At 48.8% G+C, this 20863-nt stretch overlaps 1 protein-coding gene across 1 annotated transcript in view; it reads right to left on the bottom strand.

Moving 5' to 3' along the window:
- Positions 1-20863, bottom strand: part of LOC100029476 (unconventional myosin-XV) — a 52647-nt gene that overhangs the window by 15965 nt on the left and 15819 nt on the right. The window contains 14 exon segments of the mRNA XM_056806324.1: positions 3651-3781; positions 4878-4960; positions 7546-7619; positions 9401-9473; positions 11662-11734; positions 12271-12416; positions 13039-13238; positions 14138-14212; positions 14569-14680; positions 15794-15935; positions 18681-18799; positions 19240-19355; positions 20200-20275; positions 20703-20762. Coding sequence (XP_056662302.1) covers positions 3651-3781; positions 4878-4960; positions 7546-7619; positions 9401-9473; positions 11662-11734; positions 12271-12416; positions 13039-13238; positions 14138-14212; positions 14569-14680; positions 15794-15935; positions 18681-18799; positions 19240-19355; positions 20200-20275; positions 20703-20762 — 1480 coding nt within the window.

Here is a 20863-nt window from a genome sequence, read left to right as displayed (position 1 = left end):
AATCAATGGATTTTGGAAATCATCTAGTGACAAGGCTATAAAATGAGGAGGCTGAATTACATGACTTCTTAACCAGGGCCACAAACCTATTTAAAAAATATTTTGATTACTATATTTCATTAGAATTTACTTCTTTTGGAATCCTATGCATTTTCTTTTATGCATTTAAAGGAGTTATTTTAAAAAGGGGCCCATATTTTCACTAGACTGTCAGAGGTCCACCAGAGAGAGGGGAGGTGGGGTTAAGAAGGCTTACCCTCTTAAGAAACAAGAGCCCAGAATAGATAAGATTTGCAGTCGGTGATGAATCAGGACCAGGGACAGATCCCCAGACCAGGAACAGGTATGACAAGAACCTGGCTCTCCTCTCACCTCCATGCTCTTTCCAATACTATCAGCTGATCTCCTTCAAATATAATCCAATGGAATGTTTTAAAAATGGCATCAAAATTAAAACAGATCCAATCCTTAGTCTAGAGACGCACTTTGAACTGGACCAACCAGCTATTTTCTAATGCGATTGAAGGAGATTAAAGGCAACTTTAACATAGTAGATACTCATGGGTTGGCAGTAGAGTCAGGAAAGACCCACCTCTGTGCCCATGGATAAGTGATTTAGTTTCTCAGGGCTCCAGAAAACTTTCCAAGACTGTAATGAGTTTCAAACTTATATCAATAGAGGGAATTTTCCATGACAAGAATTTCTCCTGTCAATTATATCACACACTCAGGCCAAACTCTTGCCTCCTGCCATCTGGGATGTGTCTGAGGAAGTTAGGGTAGAGAGTCCTTGGAGATATAGTCTCCCAGGGTTCAGAGCCATTCCAAAATGCACACTCCCTTTGAAGAAGAGGGAAACAAGACCAGAATAATGGCATTTTTTCTAGTCTAACCCGTCATAGGATCATAGATTTAGTACTGGAAGGGACCTTAAATATCCTAGGGTCCAACCTCTTCATCTTATAGAAGAAGAAAATCAAAATTTAGAGAGGTTAAGTGATTTACCTAAAGTCATTAAAGGACCTGTTGAGAAAGGCAGGATTTCAATCCAGGTCTTTCCCCTGGGCCACAGGGACGTGATATATGTTTGTTTGCTGAATTATTGAAATTGGATGTGAACCAAAAGACTGTCTGAAACTTAACCACAATAAATGATCAACTGGGATGCGATGAACAGAGAGGAACTGAAAGGCGCCAGAAAGAACCTCCTCTTCCCCCAAGGTATCTCTCCTACCAGGTGCCATTCATATCTCAAGGTTAAATCCTTGCCCTATCCTTTCTTTTCAATAAAATTTCTTCTTTTACAATACAAATGCCTAAGAGGCATGCCCATTCAGATGCCAGCCTATCAGTGTGAATGAGACTATTAGACACTTTCCTTTCTCAGGAGGAATCCCTGGATACCATTAGCACTAGAAGGGTCTGAGATAGGGAGGGGCTCTGAAAACAAAGACAATTATCAGAAAGGAGAAATGAGAGCCCTCAGGAACAAGTTTTGATGTCATTACAGTTTTGTAAAGAGATGATGGAGCAGAGTTAGTTGTTTTCAGACCCCTTCCCCCATTCCTCAAAGAATCACCCTTTCCTCATTTTCTTTCCCTGGGGCTTTCCTTCCCTTCTCCAATGATTCTTTTGGTGTGAAAGAGGAGGTCCATGATCAGTCTTTTTGCTCAGATTCTCGATAGCATTTCTGGCAATTGGGATGGGGGAATGTGATCCAGGGCAGGGTTCTTAGAAGAAGCCCACTGAATGGAAGGATCCTGAGGATGTCTTTTTCCCTTTTTTTCTGGGATGGGATCACACTTGTTTAGTTACTCCATATTGCCTATTGAATAGAGTCCAAACTCCAAGGGTTTCTCAAAACTGCCTCCATCTTAGCTTATTTTGCTTGCCCCCGTCTGGACATCCATAGACAGTTCTGTACTTTCATATGGATGTGGCTTAAGTATGCATCCCTAATTTTTTAGCTTTCCTATTCACTTGCTCTTGGGTTTTTTTTTTCATTCATTCTCTAAGCACTTGATAGTGCCTGCTATATTCCAGTTATCAAGTGGGGATACAAAGAAAAAAAGTAAAACAGGGGAATTGTGAAACTGAATGGGAAAAAAATGTCTTCATTTCCAGGAACTGAAATTTGGAATATCCTTTAATTATTTAAAAACATTATTCTGGGGGGCAGCTAGGTGGTTCAGCGGATTGAGAGTCAGGTCTAGAGACAAGAAATCCTGGGTTAAAATCTGTTCTCAAACCCTTCCTAGTTGTGCAACTCTGGGCAAGTCACTCCCTCCCCACAAATTGCTTAGCCCTGACCACTCTTCTGCCTTGGAACCAAAATACAGTATTGATTCTAAGGTAAGAGTTGAAAAAAACACAATCCTGAAAAGGGTCCACAGGTTTCACCATACTATTGAAGCAATCCTTGATACACAAAAAGTGAAAGATTCCTGGTCCCGGAGGAAAGTGGCCAATCTTGAAATCGGGGATGAGTGCTGTAGCTCCCACGGATCTCGCTTCTTTCCTACCCAGGAGCACCTATGACACTGTCTTGACCACTCATCAATGGTCACTTAGGACATTTTGTCATGTCTATGGGTATTGTGTTCCCAATTAGATTGAAAACTTATTGAGGGCAGGGAGAGCTTTTTAAAAATAGGGACTTTGTGTCTGCTCCTTCCATCCCTAGTGGTTCACCTGAGCGGGGCACCCAAAATAGACGTGTGGAAATTTGTGGGTGATTATGTTCCCGACCTGCTCCATCTGCATCCCAAGGCGTCCAAGGTGTCCAATTCCTATATACATTCAGTCATTTTTCAGGGACTTTCTTGGCAAAGATACTGCCATGGTTTACCATTTCCTTCTCCAGTTTATTTTATAGATGAGAAAACAAAGTCAAACAGCTTAAGTGACTTACCTAAGGAGGACACCTAGCTAGTAAGTGTCTGGAGCCCAGAAGACGAGTCTTCCGGCCTCTCTCCCCTGTACCACCTGGCTGCCCCATGAGGAATAGTAGCATCTTAGCCAGCAACTTTGGCAGAGACACAGAACTCTAAAACCCCTTCTGCTCTGTCTTAGAAACTGCGTATTGGTTCCAGGGCAGAAGAACAGTGTGAGCCAGGGTTAGGTGACTTCCCCAGAGTCACAGAGTCAGGAAGTATCTGAGGCCAGCTGGGAACCCAAGATCTCCCATCCCTAGGCTGGGGCTCTCAGTGCACTGAGCCATCTAGCTGCTCCCTTAAGGAAACTTTCCAAGACAAGTTTAGTTGAAGAGGAAAGAACGTCTAGGGCATGGAAGCCAACTGCTCACCAGTGGGGTCCAGACCTTGGAGAACAATCAGGAGAGAGCCTCGGGCTAGGCCAACTAGAGAGGAGAATATCTGGGCTGTGACTTGGGGTGGAGAGGGAGATGGTGGAGCAAAGGAAGTCACCCATCGGATAGCTGCCTAGTTTAACGGGTACTTCTTGCTTACTGGGTGCTCAATGCAGCTCCTAAAAATGCTAAGTGGCACCAGCACCTCCTAAATTGAGGTAGCCCAGGGAGAAGCTGGGGCTGCCCAGTTATGGCTCTTTGGCAAATGCTTCTCCAACCCTTGAAAGGTGATTCCCTGCCCCCCCCCCCCATCCCATCAGCTTCGCCTCTCAGGAATACTCACCCTGGAAGTGTAAGCCTGGACTCCTGCACACATCCTGAAAGAACCGGAAGAGGTACGGCCTCAGGACATCCGAGCACTTGTGGTAAGCTGCCAGGATGTGAAGCAGCCTCCAGCCTCTTTGGCAGCTGTCCCTGTGGAGGCACAGGGGAAGAGGCCATCATTAGGCCAGGCTGCTGCCCTCAATTCAACAGGAGTGTCTCCAGTAACAGCAATATTGTGGAATGATCCATGGGATAGACTTGGCTTCTCTCAGCAATGCAACGGTCCAGGACAACTGAGGGACTACGACAAAGGATGCTGCCCCCCTCCAGAGGGAGAACCGTGGGAGCAGGAATGCAGATGAAAACACACGATCTATCGCTTGTTTGTTTAGGCTTTGGGTTTGACAAGACTACCTACTTACAAAAATGAACAACGTGGAAAAGCAACATTAATAAAATGAAGCCAACAGGACATCTTAGAATCCTCAAAGCTCCCTGAGCTCAGACTCAGGCATTTTTCTCTTGCCCATGATGGCTGGACATGGGAATTTTTTTTAAACCCTCACCTTCCATCTTAGAATCAATATTGTGTATTGGTTCTAAGGCAGAAGAGTGGTAAAGGCTAGGCAAAGGGGGTCAAGTGACCTGCCCAGGGTCACACAGCTAGGAAATGACTGAGGCTCTCCATCCACTGAGCCACCCAGCTTTTCCCTGGGAATCTGAAATCGAAGTGATTCTAAAGCAATAAGAAGGGTGACGTGAAAACCTCGGAGATCAATGGAGAGAAGAGGAAGGAAAAAGGGAAGAGAAGGAGATGATAAAGAATAAAGAGTAGGTGAGGAACAAAGGAGGAAGGAGGTAAATAGACAGAGAGGGGAGAGAAGCCTAGAGGAAAAGCCAAGGCTTGAGCCTGGAGAAAGGCTGGAGCTTCAGGATGATAACTAGACTTCCACTGGATAAAGAGAGAGTGTTTGTGGAGCTTGTGCTATTCACTCTTTGTAGAGGAGCAGGAGGGGGGAGTTGCTGGTTGTCCTGGACCAATGCCTCAGCACTCAGTGTGCCTAGCCCTTCCGTCTTCCCAGCTTTGGCCTGAGCCAACCCAGTGCTGGGATAGACCTCCAACAAAGAAGAACCCGAGGGTCCAACAATCCCTGGACTTCTACAGTCACTTCAAGTGCGGAGAAGAGGAGAAGAGAGGGGGCCGGAAGACCTCCGTGCTCCAGGGTGGCGGGGTGACTGCACTCACGGCTTGGTGCTGGTGTTCTCCGTGATCTGCTTGATGACCTGGCAGTAGGCTTCGTCTCGAAGCACTTCGGGGTCCCTGCAGAGCTGAGGACAGGACACAAGGCGAGTCGTTTAGAGATGGGTGAGACAGGGAGGCCGCCACATCCAGTCCTGCCATCTTACCAGCGAAGGAATCCAACCGCCGAGATGCTCACGACCTACTTCTACCCCGCCGTACTGGGCAGTGCGGTTCTACCGGCCTATCTCTCGTCTCAGCGACTGCCCTCCTCACTCCACTTCCTGGAGTGCTTCCTTAACGCACAGCCAACACCACACCAAGCCTTCCAATTTGGAGAATTCTTTTGAATGAATTGATTTAGAATATCGTTCCGTGGCTACAAGCCTCTTGCTCGTTCCTCCTGTAGTCGAGGTGCAATCGCCCTGCGTTCTACAGGTGTCATCGATCGACTTTCCTATTCTTGGTAGCACACCAAGACTTCTAGAGCACCGCGTGTGCGTGCGTGCGTGTGTGTGTGCGTGCGTGCGTGTGTGTGTGTTCACAGGCACGCATGCGTAGTTGGGGACACGCCGTCTCCAACAGATCGGCAAACCTCTTGAAAGTCGAAATTGTTTAGTACTTTTTGCCAACTCCCTGAAGCTCCTCTAAATGATCAAGAGCCGAGCTAAGAAAACAGGACCAGCTCTTGTTCTAGAAATCCTTAGCATGTTCTGACATGCCTGGTATTCTAACAATAAAATAACAGCCAACATTTATATAGCACCTCCACTGTGTCGGGCACCGTGTTGAGTGCTTCTCAATGATTAACTCATGAGAACCTTGCAACAGCTGGGGAGGGAGATACTATTATTAGTCCCACTTTGCAGATGAGATGACTGAGGCAAAGTTTGATTAGGGGACTTGCCCAGGGCCACCATGTCAACTCCAGGCCTGGAGCTCTATGGGCTGGACCACCTCGCTGCTTCTATACTCATCTTCTACCAGGATTCTTAAAATCAGGGAAGTACCTCCACGTGCTCCAAAACTCTTCTAACTTGTCCCTACTATCACCCCCTTTCTCACGAAGCCTGAATCCCAATTTTGCCCCAACACTTAAGTCCCCGGGCCTCTGGGCCCCAGGCAATGGGCCACCATCCAATGACATTCCCATAGCAAGATCTGTAACTTCTTTCTTAGCTGGGCTCTTCATGACTTGGAATGACTCCAGGGAGTTGGGAGCCAAGAGGTCCCTACAGCTACAGGGGCTTAGCTTTACGCTCTCTCTTTTAACCCTCACCTTCCATTTTGGAATCATTACTACGTATTGGTTCTAAGGCAGAAGAATGCGAAGGGCTAAGCAAGTGACTTGCCCAGGGTCACACAGCTGGGAGCTATCAGAACCCAAGTCTTCCCAACTCTGGGCCTGGCTCTCCATACATGGAGCCACCTCGTTGCCTTCTAGCTTTTTTACTTTTCTGTGCCTAGATTGGAAACCAGGAAACCGTTGACACTCCAAAGCCATTGTCCAGGGTCCTGACAATGGGCCCACACCGATTCCACTAAGGACAGAGAGCGGGTTTAGGGCCTTTCCTCACACCTCCTGTCTGCTGCTCCACTTGGCACATCCCCAGGACGGACAGAGACGAGGAAACAGAGTTGGCTAGTGGTCATTCCTGGTCCCCAGGCTTGGGGCGGAAGACTTCTAAAGCTGGCCTCGGCATCTGCCCAGTGTCTTTGGGTGGCACGTCACTCACCTTCCACCCTCAAGCTTTCCTTCCTCTGCATCCTGGATTCTCTCCCAGGTGCCCCCACACCCTCCTTATTTCTCCCCTGGCCTCAGGAGTCCACGCTGCTCTTTCCCCTCCCTTCCCACTGCTGGAGCACCGACTCTGCTCGTGATCTTGTCGTCTGTTTATAGCCACAGCCAGGCCAGAAGTGAAGAAACACGACAGTGTAGAAGATGATGGCTTAGACTTAGAGTCAGGAAAACAGAAGTTCAAAGCCCACTCCTGCCCTACTGGGTGCAATCACAAGTCACCTGATACCCGAGTCTCAGTTTCCCCATCTGTAAAATGGGGAGGATCACATCTGTGGTATCTGCCTGCCAAGTGTGTTGTAAGGCTCAAAAGATAATATAGACAAAGCCCTTTCCAAATGTCAGTTCTTATTGCCGTTGTTCATACACAGCGATGATCTCTTACATGTCTCTGTCAACCCCGTCCCGCTGTGCCTAGCATGAGGCTGGGCACCCAGCAGGTACTCGGTGAAAAACAAAACAAAACGTGCCAACATCCTGCTTCCTTTATGCCCTAGAAATTCTGTCTGGAGGTGGAACATGGCCTTCAGGGGAATGGGGGGCTGTGGAGAGGGGCCACGACTCTTGTAAAGGGACCAGAGGCACACTACCTGGACCCTTAAACACTGCTCAGTATCTGCCCTTCGTGGGAACGTGCCTGGACTCACCGGGGAGACGCCCCAACCCTCCGTTATGCCCTCGATTTTCTCCCGCCCCTCAGTAGCAGCCCCTTCACCAGGGCAGACCCTGGCGTCACTGGCCTGCCCATGGCTGCACCACAAGCCCTACAGCTTTGAACCCGAGAATGTTATGTTTGGAAGGAACCTCTGAGGCCAACTGGAAAGCCCTTTGTGCTGCGGATCAGAAAAGCAGGCCACGGAGAAATGGGACACAAACCTGTAAGAAGGAGCGCAGCACATCCAGTTCGGTCTGGGCCTTCATCGGGAAATCACCCATGAACTTCATCACAGCTGCAGGAGGCACCCCCCAAAGCCCAGATTAGCCTCGCCCCTCACATGCCTCAGGGGCTTCCTTCCTGATCCCTGCACCCCTCGGCCAACTGGGGACCCCCCGACAGGAAGCTGCTCTCAGAGAGGGCAGGAGAGCTACTTGGAGGGAGGAACAGGAATGGGCGCAGGAGCCGACGGAGAGCATGGTAGAATTTAAGCTCCTCGAGGGCAGGGGCTGCCGTGTTTTTGTCTTGGTGTCCCGAGTGCCTGCTGCGTTTCAAGCACAGGACACAGGCTTATTAAAGACTGCTGGAGGACAGCTGTGAAAGATGACCCGCGGGCCACAGCGTGTCCGGAGAGCAGCAGACGGCACTTCCGTGATCTTTTTGTCCTTCATCTGATCATTTTCTGATCTCAGGCCCCGAGAGGGGATTCAGGGTTGGAGAGTCAACCTCAGCACAGTAGTGCAGGCCTGGGGACTTGGGACAGTGTCTTGGGAATAAGGAGGTGAGTAGGAGAGACTCAGATGTTAATTGGGGTCAGCAGAGCTTTGCCACGGTGTAGTCTACCCCTTGTTGGAGTTCTCCTAAGAGACGTGGACTCACCAGTATGGGTCAGTTCCATAAAAAGAGACCCAAAGGTAGTAGTCTCACACACACAGACACACAGAGACACACAGAGACACACAGACACATAGAGACACACACAGATACACACACACACAGACAGACACACACAGAGACACACAGAGACACACACACAGACAGACACACACAGAGACACACAGAGACACACACAGAGACACACACACAGAGACACACACAGAGACACACACAGATACACACAGACACACACAGACACACACAGACAGACATACACACAGAGACACAGATACACACACAGATACACACACAGACACACAGACAGACACACACAGAGACACAGACAGACACACACAGATACACACACAGACACACATACAGATACACACACAGACACACACACACAGATACACACACAGACAGCCACACAGACACACAGACACACACAGAGACACACACACACACAGACACAGATATACACACAGACACACACACAGATACACACAGACAGACACACACAGACACACACACAGAGATACACACAGATACACACAGACACACACACAGAGATACACACACAGACAGCCACACAGCCACACAAACACAACCACACAGACACACACACACAGACACACAGAGACACAGATACACACACAGACACACACAGATACACACACAGACACACAGACAGACACACAGAGACACATACAGACACACACAGATACACACACAGACACACACACAGATACACACACAGACACACACACACAGACAGCCACACAGACACACAGATACACACACACAGAGACACACAGAGACACAGATACACACACAGACACACACACAGACACAGACAGACACACACAGACACACACACAGACACACAGAGATACACACAGACACACACACAGACACACACAGATACACACAGACACACACACAGAGATACACACACAGACAGCCACACAGCCACAACCACACAGACACACACACACAGAGACACACACACAGAGACACACAGAGACACAGACACACACACAGACACACACACAGATACACACACAGCCACACACATAGACACACAGCAATACACACACAGACACACACACAGAGACATAGATACACACACACACAGACACACACAGACAACACACACACACACAGCCTTGGAAGACCTCTCTTCCCGTCCTCCTCCAATACCTAGGAACATCTCTGTGGCAATTTTGTTCAGGCTGCTGGTGCTGAACTCGATGAGGGATTCCTGGATTGGTGTCTATATGAAAGAGAGAAAAATGAAGCGTAAACAAAAAAGAAAGAGAAGGAGCACGAGATCCATGGGGATCTGGGACAGTGCTGGGCTGAGCTCTCATTTTACAGAGGAGGGAATTTGGAGGTGGAGAGGCGCCCATGGGCACCCCCGTGGTAAGTGGCAGAGCAAGGATTTGAATATTCTGACTGCAGACTCATTACTCTTTCTGAAGCAGTGTGATGTCACATCTAGAAACAGAGACTCTGGCCCATAACAAGGAGGGCCAAATGCTGAAGCCACAGCATTTTCTGGAACAGGGTTAAGAATGTAGCAACGTTGATAATGATGGCCAAGAAAGGCTGTGACAGAGGAGGAGCTGGCCGGCTGGCTGTGGTGCTGAAGAATCCTGGGTCTCTTTCTCCCTTAATCTTTAACCCTTCCACCCATATTCCCTCAGTCCCCAACTTCCCTTTCAGTGGCTCACCCCATGCAAGAAGATCTTGTAGCAGCGCTGCTACAGCCGTTCATGCCGGGCCACATCATAGGGCATCCTTATACAGGATTCCAATTTTGGGCCAGCAGCGCTAGCTGCGGAGGTTAGTCTCCTGAGAGCCATAGAGGCAGTATTTTACAGAAATATAATGATACAAGCTCGTGCCTCCATCACCAAGTCACTTCAGAGATTTGGCAGGTCATCCTAAGGCCACCATCACAGATAACAGAGTCACTGCTGTACTTATTAGGACTTTCCGCCCTCTTTGGCTCTGGGTCCGAGAGGGCAACTCAAAATCATACAATGTTAGAGATTCGAGAAAATGTAGACATCAAATGGGAAAAGAGATATTAAGGAGGCTTTTACCTCTTTGGCCATCCACTCCAGAAAGTGATGATATGGACATGCTCATAGTCATGACATCAACTCATGACATCATCATGTTCTATATCATGGTGATGACATCATCACATTTAGTTGGGAAGTGGCAGAGAGGACGGAGTCAATGGTGGAGGAAGAAGGAGCGCGAGAGAATGAAGTGCTCAGGGACTCTACCTACATTTTCTCCATGAATCTTGTGCCTCAGATGATAGCCTCTTCTTGGATTCAGGGAGGAGGGGAGAAGTGGGCAAAAGGGGGAAGAATTGTGACAACTCTTTGTTTGGGTCAATCTCCCCTTTTAAATCTATCCTCTACACAATTGCCAAATTGATATTCCTTAAAGCACAGGTCTGGCATTGTTACTCCTCTGCTAATGAAACTGGTGGCTGCATCTTTCTTCTAGGTTCAGATGTGAACTCCTCTGTTTGGCTTTTAAGGGCCTTCACAATATCATTCTAGGTTTAGTTTCCTCTTTTCTAAAATGGGGGAAATAATAGCACTCAAATTCCATGGTTCTTATGAGGATAAAATGAGGTATTTTGTAAGGACTTTGCAAACCTTAAAGAACTATACAAATTCTTCCTGTTTCCTTCTCTTTTTCTTCCTCTTCTTCCTCCCTCTCCTCCTTTTCCTTCTCTTCCTTCTTCTCGTCCTTCATCATCATCATCATCATCACTGTTATTACCTTTCCAGGTTTATTGTACATGGCTCTCCTGGTTGTAGACAAATTGGCTTGCTTGCTATTTCCCTTATACAACATTCCACCTTTGGCCATTTCCTCTGCCTGGAATGCACTTCCTCACATGTGCTTCATACAATCTCCACCTTCCTTCAAGCTTAGCTTAAGGACTATTCTAGCTCATTCTTGAAGAGGACCAGTGCCACTGTGGGAAGTGAGGCAGAGCCTGAGTCTCTTTTAGCGCCAACTCCTACAAGTACCTCCCCAGATAGTATTGTGTATTTATTTTAAAAACTTCCTTCTCTGTATGTAATGTTTATCTCCAACAAGAATATACATTTTGGAGGCTAGGGACTGTTCTGCTTTATTTCTTTGGGTCCGCCTGGCTGAGTACACATCCTGGAACCCACCAGGTAACTAATGAATGCTGTTTGAATGAAGGGGATGCGAAGGTGGGAGTAGAAATAAAGAAGCTGTTCCTATTGCAGACAGGATGCCCCTTAAGCAGCTCTCTAAGAGCAAAGGAAGAGGTGAAGTGGGGAAGGGCGGAGACCAGGAACTTGGAAAAGGAGCCAGAAATTAGTTACGGGTTTTGGGAGACTCCTGGAGAATGGATCACCAGCCTAAGCCAATGGCTTCCATTCCTGACCAGGAAGTACCTTGGAGAATTTCAGCATGTTGCTCACATCTCTGGATTCCCTTCCTTTTTTGGATTTCTGCCTGAAAGAATCCCTGACAAAGGAAACAGGAGAACCGGTGATTTTCCATCCCCGTGTCTTTGTTCATGCTATTTCCCTTCTCCAGAAAGGCAGGGTAGTACAAGTCATTTTTTCACATCGGTAAGCCTTATCCTCTTAATTAGACTCTAAGCTTCTGTAGGACAGGAACTATAGTGTATACTTCCCTATATTTCACCTCTCCACACAGTGATGGCAAACAGGAGGATTCAATGAATATTGTTTGACTGACCAGTCCAAAAGGTAGGTCTTTGAGGCTCAGAGCGGGGCCACCCAGGTCAGGCATGACAATTGCACACAATCTGGCTTGCTTCGGGGAGAAGCTAATATCACCCTCAAATTCTCCCCTACCAGAGCCAGCTCAGGATCCCCAAAGGGGAAGCCCTTTGGTCAAGCTTCTCTTCTTCCTCGTCTGCCCCACGGCTTATCCAGAACCCCAGAAATGGGCTTCTCCTCTAGATTTTTGATATCTCCACAATCTTATGTTCCTCCCTGCTGCCCTCCCCGCCTCCACATGTAATCAGAACTCACATAGATCGCCTTTGTGGATCCCGGAAATACTTTTGAGCAAACTCCAGCATTGTGTACTGATGACTGGGGAGGAGAGATGCCCCACAGACCTCCTGCCGGGATGCTTCCTCCCCATACTCCCTAGAGATGTCCCTAGCCAGAGATCCCTGCAGAGACAAGGGAAAGATGGAGAAGGAGGAAGAACATCTAGGGGATAAAAAATCTAGTTCTAGATAAAAATATCAGGTCTAGGAGGTACTATCTGGAGCTGACTGAATCAAGAGCCAAGGTGGAGGGGCAGCGAGGTAGCACGGTGGCTAGAGAGCCAAACCTGGAGATGGGAGGTCCTGGGTTCAGATCTGACCCTAGCTGTTTGACCCTAGACAAGCCACTTAGGCCTAATTGTCTAGCCCTGACCGCTCTTCTGCCTTGACCCAGATAATATGGATTCTAAGGCAGAAGGTAAGGGTTAAAAAAAAGACTGCCAAGGGATAGCATTAGATTAGGAATTAGGAGCTCTGCCACTGACCAACTAAGTGACCTTAGACAAGTAATTTCACATCCCTGGGTCTCGGTTTCCTTAGATATAAAGATGATGAAATAGATCTAACATTCTCATAGTCTAGGAACAGGGGATAAGGATGGGCAACGGGACAGATCCTCCCTCCAATGGCTGAGAGGTCTGGGCTTGCCTCCTCTTCCCTTGGCCAATGACCAGTGCCACTAGGGGATCCCCTCCCCACACCCTGCTTTCTGGGTCTTCAACGTCCTTTGACATGGAATCATCACCTCTGTCTTCCTGCCGAACTCCTGGGCCACCGTAGAAGAAGCCACCGCCACAGCCACAGCAGCTGCCCTGCCCGATTGGTCCCGAGGTCCACCCATGTCCAGCTCTGAGGGCAGCTGGAGGAAGTCAGGGGCAGCTACAGGCTGTACCAGGTCCATGGGAAATCGGCCGGGCCTCCCATGAATGGCCCCAAACTTCCATCCTGTGGGGATCAGGCAGGGCCAAGGCGCTCAGAGAACGCGTCACCGCCTGGCCGAACATTTCCTCATCTCCTCTCCCCACCGGGAAGCCTCCTGACCCTCCTGAAATGAGTTGTCTTTATTGTGTGCACTGTCCATTTGTTCTGTCCGCACTGTTCCCCCAGTGGTATAATAGAATAATATCAATAAGAGTAAGACCAGGTGACAAATGGAGTGATGGGAAATGCTTCACAAACTCGGAGGCACGGTAGAAATGCTAGCTTTTAAAATCCCCAGGAGTCAGGAAGACCTGAGTTCAAATTCCTCCTCAGACCCTTACTAGCTACGTGGGACCTTGGACAAACCACCACGCCTCTGTTTGCCTAGGAAGTAGCTAGGTGGCTCAGTGGATAGCGTGATGGGCCCACAGTCAGGATGACTTGGGTGCAAATCCAGCCTCAAACACTTGCTAGCGGTGTGACCCAGGGCACGCCACTTAAGCTCTGTTTGCCTTCATTCCCTGGAGAAAGAAATGGCAGACCATGCCAGTTTCTTTGCCCAGAAAATCCCACGGACAGTCTGGTCCACGAGGTCTCCGCATTGTACACCAGAGAACAGCCACGACAGTATGTAATCTGCTGTGCTGTCAGACTCCAGTTCCCCTCCTCCTCCCTCAGTGTAAAAAGAGATACAGCTCTGATGTCAGTCCAGGAGGGGGTCAGAGCAGGAAAAGGCAGCCAGGAAAAGCGCGGCTTCAATTACATCCAGCTGAATGTACCGGAGGAACATTCGGTGTTTAACGGATGCTTCGGGCCATCCCAGCCCGAGAAGTGACTGTGATGCTGCGATGCCCTACCAATGGGAGCCCCTCTGCTGGGAGGGCCCCAACGTCAGAAGTACGAGGCCCTTTGCTGGTACCCACCAAAGTCCGGGGTGCCTCTCTTCAGCTCCTCCAGATAGACAACCTTCTTCCTGACGACGTAGCCATAGTTGTAACCTGGGAGAGGCAGGTGGGGAGGACGGGAGGCAAGAGATTCTGGCCATTCGTGGCCTTCACAAGTTCTCCCATCCACCCCTGCTCCCAGCAGAGCATGGGCCGGGGCCGGCTAAGTGCTGTTGAAGGACCAGGAAAAAGGGTTCTGGGCGCGGGGAGTGTGGACGGGGCTCAGTAGAATGAGGGTGGCCATAATAACTATCACACGTCATCTCTTCCTGGCCTGGGTAGTGCTTCGGAGAGGGGAGATTAAAGGGCAAAGAAAGCTTAGGGTGTTCTGTGGGCGTGGGAGAGAGCAGCCCCGGCCTGGTCTTGAGGGGACCAGCATCCCTGGTCTGGGGGCCTTCTCAGGTACTGACCCCTCTCAGGCCACTCTGAAGACTGCAAGTGGATGATGTCACCCTTGTGGAAGCTCAAGAGATTCAGGTCATCCGGTAAGTAGTTTCTCACAGCAACCACGTAATCCGAATCCTGAGGCACAGGAGAGTTTGGGGAGATTGGAATGCGTATCAGCGGAGATGTGGAACCTGTGACGTCATTCCCCAGAAGTCCTTGGTATTTCCCAGAATTCCCTATAATCTCTTGTCAAGATCCCATTACTGGTATTTAAGTGGATGGAGGCTCCTCCCACGTGCTCTTTTTGACCTGCAGCCGGGCTGAATTCAGGCAGTTCTTTTGCTTTAGTTAGTATTAATACGACTTTCTAAAATTTAGTATTTAGTTATTGCATATGAATTTTAATCTTTACACATCCAACGGGTAGACGGCTGCCATTTTTACCCAGAATGCTTCCATACTTACCAACTACAACCCAGCTTCTTCCACAGTCCTTTCCTCACCCTGAAGGGGCCAAGAGCCCTTCAAGGCACCCACACCCTGATTCTTTATAGCTCTGACCTGTGAGCTCCTTGGGGTAAGGAACTCCTGGTGGGAAAATCCCCCTTTATCAATATGGATGACAAACCCTCAGTGATTTAGTCAGAGAGTGCCTAGAGGCACCGAGAACCCAAGTCTTTCCGCCTTCAATTCTGGCTTCAGTCCATCCCCCTCCCCCCATGCTGCCTCGGACCCAGATTCACACTCACACTGCCACACACACACTCACGCACACTCACGTGCACACACTCGCACACACACACACTCACACTCGCACACACACTCACACTCACACTCACGCACACACACACTCGCACACACACACTCACACTCACGCACACACACGGAGAGGAGAGGGGAGAGAAGAAGAGAGAGAGACAGGAGAAGGGGGGAAAGAGGAACAAACACTCCCCTACGTTAATCCCTTCCACACACACACGGACCCAGATGTAGACGTAGGCACAGGAATACTTGGGCATCCCACATCTCCACACATACAAGATCTGTTTTCATCGCCGCCTCCCCTGCACTCCAAGGGATTACATACGTGCCCCCGACAATCGGTGTTCGTCCCAACACACACGTGTTTAGAAACACGCTCACACGCGTGAGCCCCAGCAGCAAGAAGTGGACAGGGACTTAGGTGGGTGGGAAGGAGGCAGAGAGCGCTGCCCCTTGCCAAGGGAAGGCCCCCTCCCCGCCTCTGACCTTTTTGAGTTCCAGGATGAAGTCATCCACCATAGTCTTCACCTGGGGCGCCCGGGCGGAGAAGAGGATGAGTTTCTCGCCGGCCAGGTTGAATTCCAGCATGTTCACGGAGGGGATGGTCACGAAGAGGATGTCTGTGTAGCTGGGGGAGAGACGGGCAGGGCCAGCAGAGGGCCGTGAGGACTCGTGTGTCCAGATCCTTGCTAAGCTCTGAAATGACCCTGACTATAAACACTGGCTGCAGTCTCGGGGGAGGGTGAAGGGCTGGGAGCAAGGAGAGGGGGGAGACGGCGGAGTTTTGTGCCAGTCACAGGCTGGAATTGGCGTCATTGAGGTCGCCAGTGTAATTCCGAATCATGTGCCCAGTGTTGGAGAGATCCCTGAGACAAGAGCCGGGGAGGAAGAAAGACTCCATTGGCTCATTCCTGGTGGGAAGATGGTGCCAGCCCAGCCAGGAAGAAACCTCTTTAATGTCATGAAACATACCAAACAAAACGACCTCACCTGCTTTTTTAGAATTAAGGCTTCCAAGGCCGGAGAGCAGGAAGGGCCACAATGGGGGTGAAATGACTTACACAGAATCAAACATGGGCAGATTTGGAAAAAAAAAAAGAATCAAACATGGAAGAAGTTTCTGAGGTCAGACTTGAACCCAGGACCTCCCATCCTAGGCCTGGCTCTCAATCCACTCAGCCACCTACTTACCCCTTTTTAAATACCATTTTAATCTGGGAAAGACTTGATTTATTTGATGATGTCAAAATAGGCCAAAGAAATAAAGACCTGGTTCCTTTAAGAAAAAAAATGGTGGCAAAATGGTCCTAAAGAGGAGTGGTGGTGAATGGCAAAAGGCAGGGTAGGGGGCAACTAGGCAGCACAGTGGATGGAGTCTCAAGCCTGGAGTCAGGAGGACCTAAATTAAAATATGACTTTGGATACTTCCTAGCTGTGAGACCCTGGGCAAGTCACTTAACCCTGATTGCCTAGTTCTTGCTGCTATTCTGTCTTAGAATTGATACTAAGATAAAGGTAAGGATTTAAAAAAAAAAAAGGAGCAGGGCAGGGGGACTCGGAAAAGAGAACACACCCAAAGTTGGAAATGCCAGGAAACCTAACATGGAGTTATTATATTATATAGCATTAGAAGTGCTAATGAAGTCATTTACACTCGAGTTCTAAATAGCCACTAAGTACATAAGTTACAAGAAAGGGAGACAGAAGCTTGAAAAATCACCGTAGACAGCCCAGACATGGGGGGAAATGTAAACAGAACAGCATTTCGAGAAATTGGAACACGTAACAGTTAAGTGAAGTCTCAACTGGAGTTAGTTCTTGGAGGATCATGGCTCATTGAATCATTGCCCTAACCGGGATGTTTTATGACTTAAAAGCCAAAATATCCCTTTTCTGTGATATAATCTAAAAATATTATTGAAGAAATAAAGAATGAGTGACCGACCATTCATCATCTAAGGGAAAGTTACATGGGAGAGGAAATGAAAGGCCCTAACCCATCTACAAACTCAAACTGCATGCTTATTTTAAAGATAATATCATGAATCTATTTGCATTATTATTATCCAAATTCTGGTTTCTCTTTACTATATCTGATTCAATGGATTACTTATTTTTCTGAACAAAAGGTAGCATAATATAACTGGGAGAGCTTTGTACAGCAGTCCTAAACTGACCAACATCTGAGATCCCTGCTTTACATGACTTGTCCTGAAATTTCAAATTTCCTTCCTTCCTTCCTTCCTTCCTTCCTCCCTCCCTTCCTTCCTTCCTTCCTTCCTTCCTTCCTTCCTTCCTTCCTTCCTTCCTTCCTTCCTTCCTTCCTTCCTTCCATTCATTCTCTCCCTCCCTCCCTCTTCCTCCTCTTCCCTCCTCCCCTCTTTCTTTCTTTCTTTCTTTCTTTCTTTCTTTCTTTCTTTCTTTCTTTCTTTCTTTCTTTCTTTCTTTCTTTCTTTCTTTCTTTCTTTCTTTCTTTCTTTCTTTCTTTCTTTCTTTCTTTCTCTTTCTTTCTTTCTTTCTTTCTTTCTTTCTTTCTTTTCTTTCTTTCTTTCTTTCTTTCATTCTCTCCCTCCTTCCCTCTTCCTCTCCCTCCTTCCCTCTTCCTCTTCTTCCCTCCCTCTCCCTTTCTTTCTTCCTCCCTTCCTTCCTTCCTTCCTTCCTTCCTTCCTTCCTTCCTTTCTTTCTTTCTTTCTTTCTTTCTTTCTTTCTTTCTTTCTTTCTTTCTTTCTTTCTTTCTTTCTTTCTTTCTTTCTTTCTTTCTTTCTTTCTTCTTCTCTTCTTTCTTCTTCTTCCTTCCTTCCTTCCTTCCTTTCTTTCTTTCTTTTTTCTTTCTTCCTTCCTTCCTTCCTTCCTTCCTTCCTTCTTTCCTTCCTTCCTTCCTTCCTTCCTTCCTCTCTCTCTCTCTCTCTCTCTTTCTTTCTTTCTTTCTTTCTTTTTTTCTTCCTTCCTTCCTTCCTTCCTTCCTTCCTTCCTTCCTTCCTTCCTTCCTTCCTTCCTTCCTTCCACTCTGGGAATCTAAGTTATGAATATACTTTATAAACAGAACCAACTTGGCTAGTCTAGGCCACCCAAAGTGATTTAGGGGTCTTTGCTTCCTCATTAAAATATGGGGCATCTTGGATCATAAAAGTCATTCTACTTTTTGGTAAACATCCATGTACTCAGTGGACCCATTGCTCTCAATTCTCGATTAAAGACACTAGGCCTGGAGTCAGGAAGACCTGGGTTCAAATGTGGCCTCAGACACTTCCTAGCTATGTGACCCCTGGGCAAGTCACTTAATCCTGATTGCCTAGCTCTTGCCACTATTTATATGTGAGTTTGATTTATTTCTGGACTCAAGACAATTTCCACCACATTGAGTACTTGTTACCTGTAGCTTCGTAAGACTCGAAGCTGTTCCCCCGATGACCAGCTGCCTTTAACCAAACGAAGGAGCTTGATGCCTATGTGAGACACCGCCAGGATCTGCACGCCTGTGCCCACACTGCCCTGCAGGGGAAGAGAAGCATTTGGGTTCAAGAGCCTGGGGCAGCATGCGCAACAAGGACAAGGTGTGGGCCACAGGAAGAGGGACTCAGGTCAAGGGAAGGGGAGAAGCACATCCCAGCTAGTCAGCGATGCCAAGGACTTTTCTTCACCTGCCAGGGTCTTGCTTGAGCCTCACTCTCTGCCCTTCTCCATCCTCCTCCCAGGAACCAAGGGAATCCCCCAAGAGAGGGCTCGGGGATACCTAGCTAATGTCCTCTCCTCTTGGGGAATAGAGCTACTTGGTCAGCTGAGAAGAGACGGTCCCATGTCCTCCACCTTTCGGGGATGAAAGGGAAATCCCTCAGCTGGGAATCTCCCAGAGATCTTCAGGGCCTCCCCCTGCCCCATGCACAGGGTCCCATTCCATCCTAGCAGGAGAGGGGAATGGAGAAGGACCTCACCGTGGCTGGGAAGAGGCGGGAGAAATAGACTTCCCAGCCCTCTCGAGCTTCACTGATGACAGCCCTCTTGATACTCTCGTTCACCACGGGATGTAGCGAATCCAATTTGTTCTGGACTGAGGGAAACAGAGATCCAAGCATCATTTCCTCCTCCTCCCTCTCCCCCCTCTCGTCTCTACGAGGCAAATTCTTTAGCAAACATAGAAGAGGCTTCAGGATTCAATTAAACCACTCCTTCACATTTTACAGATATGGAAAGCTCAGAGGAAGGCGGTGACTTCTCCAAACTAGTTACTTGCAGAGCTGAGACTAGAACCCAGGACTCTGCCTCCGGATTAGGGTTGCTTTCACTGACTATTTGTTGCTGTTATTGGTCAGTCATGTCTGACTCTTCATGGCTCCATTTGGATCATGTCTGACTCTTCATGGCTCCATTTGGAGTTTTCTTGGTAGATACTGGAGTGGTTTTCCATTTCCTTCTCCAGCTCATTGGACAGATGAGGAAATGGAAGTGACTTGCCCAGGGTTGCTCAGCTAGGAAGAAACTTGAGGCTGGATTGAACCCAAGTCTTCCTAGCTCCAGCCCCAAGGCTCCATCCTCTGTTGCCACCTAGCTGCCCCTCTCTGATTATAGCCCTTCTGCCTGGGGCTTTCTAGGGAAATGGACCCCAGGGCTTTCTCTACTTCTCTACTCTGGAGGGCTCCAGGGCTGTCCTGTGTGTAGTGCATCTAAGACAGAGATTTAAGGAAGAGGAAGATCAGAGAATGGAGTTCTGTGTGAGTCTGAGACTAAACTAGTCCAGCCCCAGGAGAGCCTCGGAGGTTTGCCTGGATCTCCAAGTCTCGGTGGAAGGCAAAGGGGATGGTCTCAAGGGCCTTGGTCTAGACTTTGGGCTGGGCACAGGGGTGTGGGGCGCAGGGCTTTCAGGTTCTCATCTCCCTCTCCCATCCCCCGACTACCAAAAATGGCTTTCATCTTCATCCTTTCTTCCTTCGAGATTCTGATGCAGGCTTCCGAGAAAGTGTCATGGAGGATCTGAGGGAGACAGGCAACATAGAGTAAGGGCCTGGTCCCTGTGGCCACGGGACTGCCATCAGCCCGCTATGCAGGCAGGGAGAGCTGGCAGTGCCAAGCAGAGGGGGGCGCTGCGGTGAGCCCGCCTGGGCTCTTTGGCTCATGCTCTCTGCATGCCAGGCGCTCTACAGCTCTACGAAGAACGAGCTCCCAGATGGAGCTGTTCTGGGCTGGAGTTGGTCAATGAAGACTAGAGAAAGTCCTCAGAGGAAGGCAGCACTGATACCCCGAGACAGGACCATCCAGTGTCCTCCGAGGGCCCGCAGGCCTGCCAGGTCAGCCAGGAAGAGACTTTCCCCCCGTCCTTCACCTCGTGGGGCTGTAGGGAAAAGCCTTCCCCAGGATTCCCTCAGAGATCTTCTTGCTGCTCGGGGGCCAGAGCTCTCACCTGTCTGAAGAGGAGGTCCAGGAGGACTGGGTGATTGAAGCTGTCCTTGGGATAAAACACCTGTGGAGGGAGAGGCTCACAGCAAGGAGCTGGGGCTCCCACCCCCAGGCCCACTCCAGCTTCTCTCCTGACTCCCCCATCCCTGCTAAGGAGATGCATAA

Source organism: Monodelphis domestica, chromosome 7, assembly GCF_027887165.1.
Source record: "Monodelphis domestica isolate mMonDom1 chromosome 7, mMonDom1.pri, whole genome shotgun sequence".
Classification (NCBI taxonomy): Eukaryota; Metazoa; Chordata; class Mammalia; order Didelphimorphia; family Didelphidae; genus Monodelphis; species Monodelphis domestica.
The sequence above is the reverse complement of the archived record's forward strand: the minus strand, read 5'-3'. Positions and strand labels throughout refer to the sequence as shown.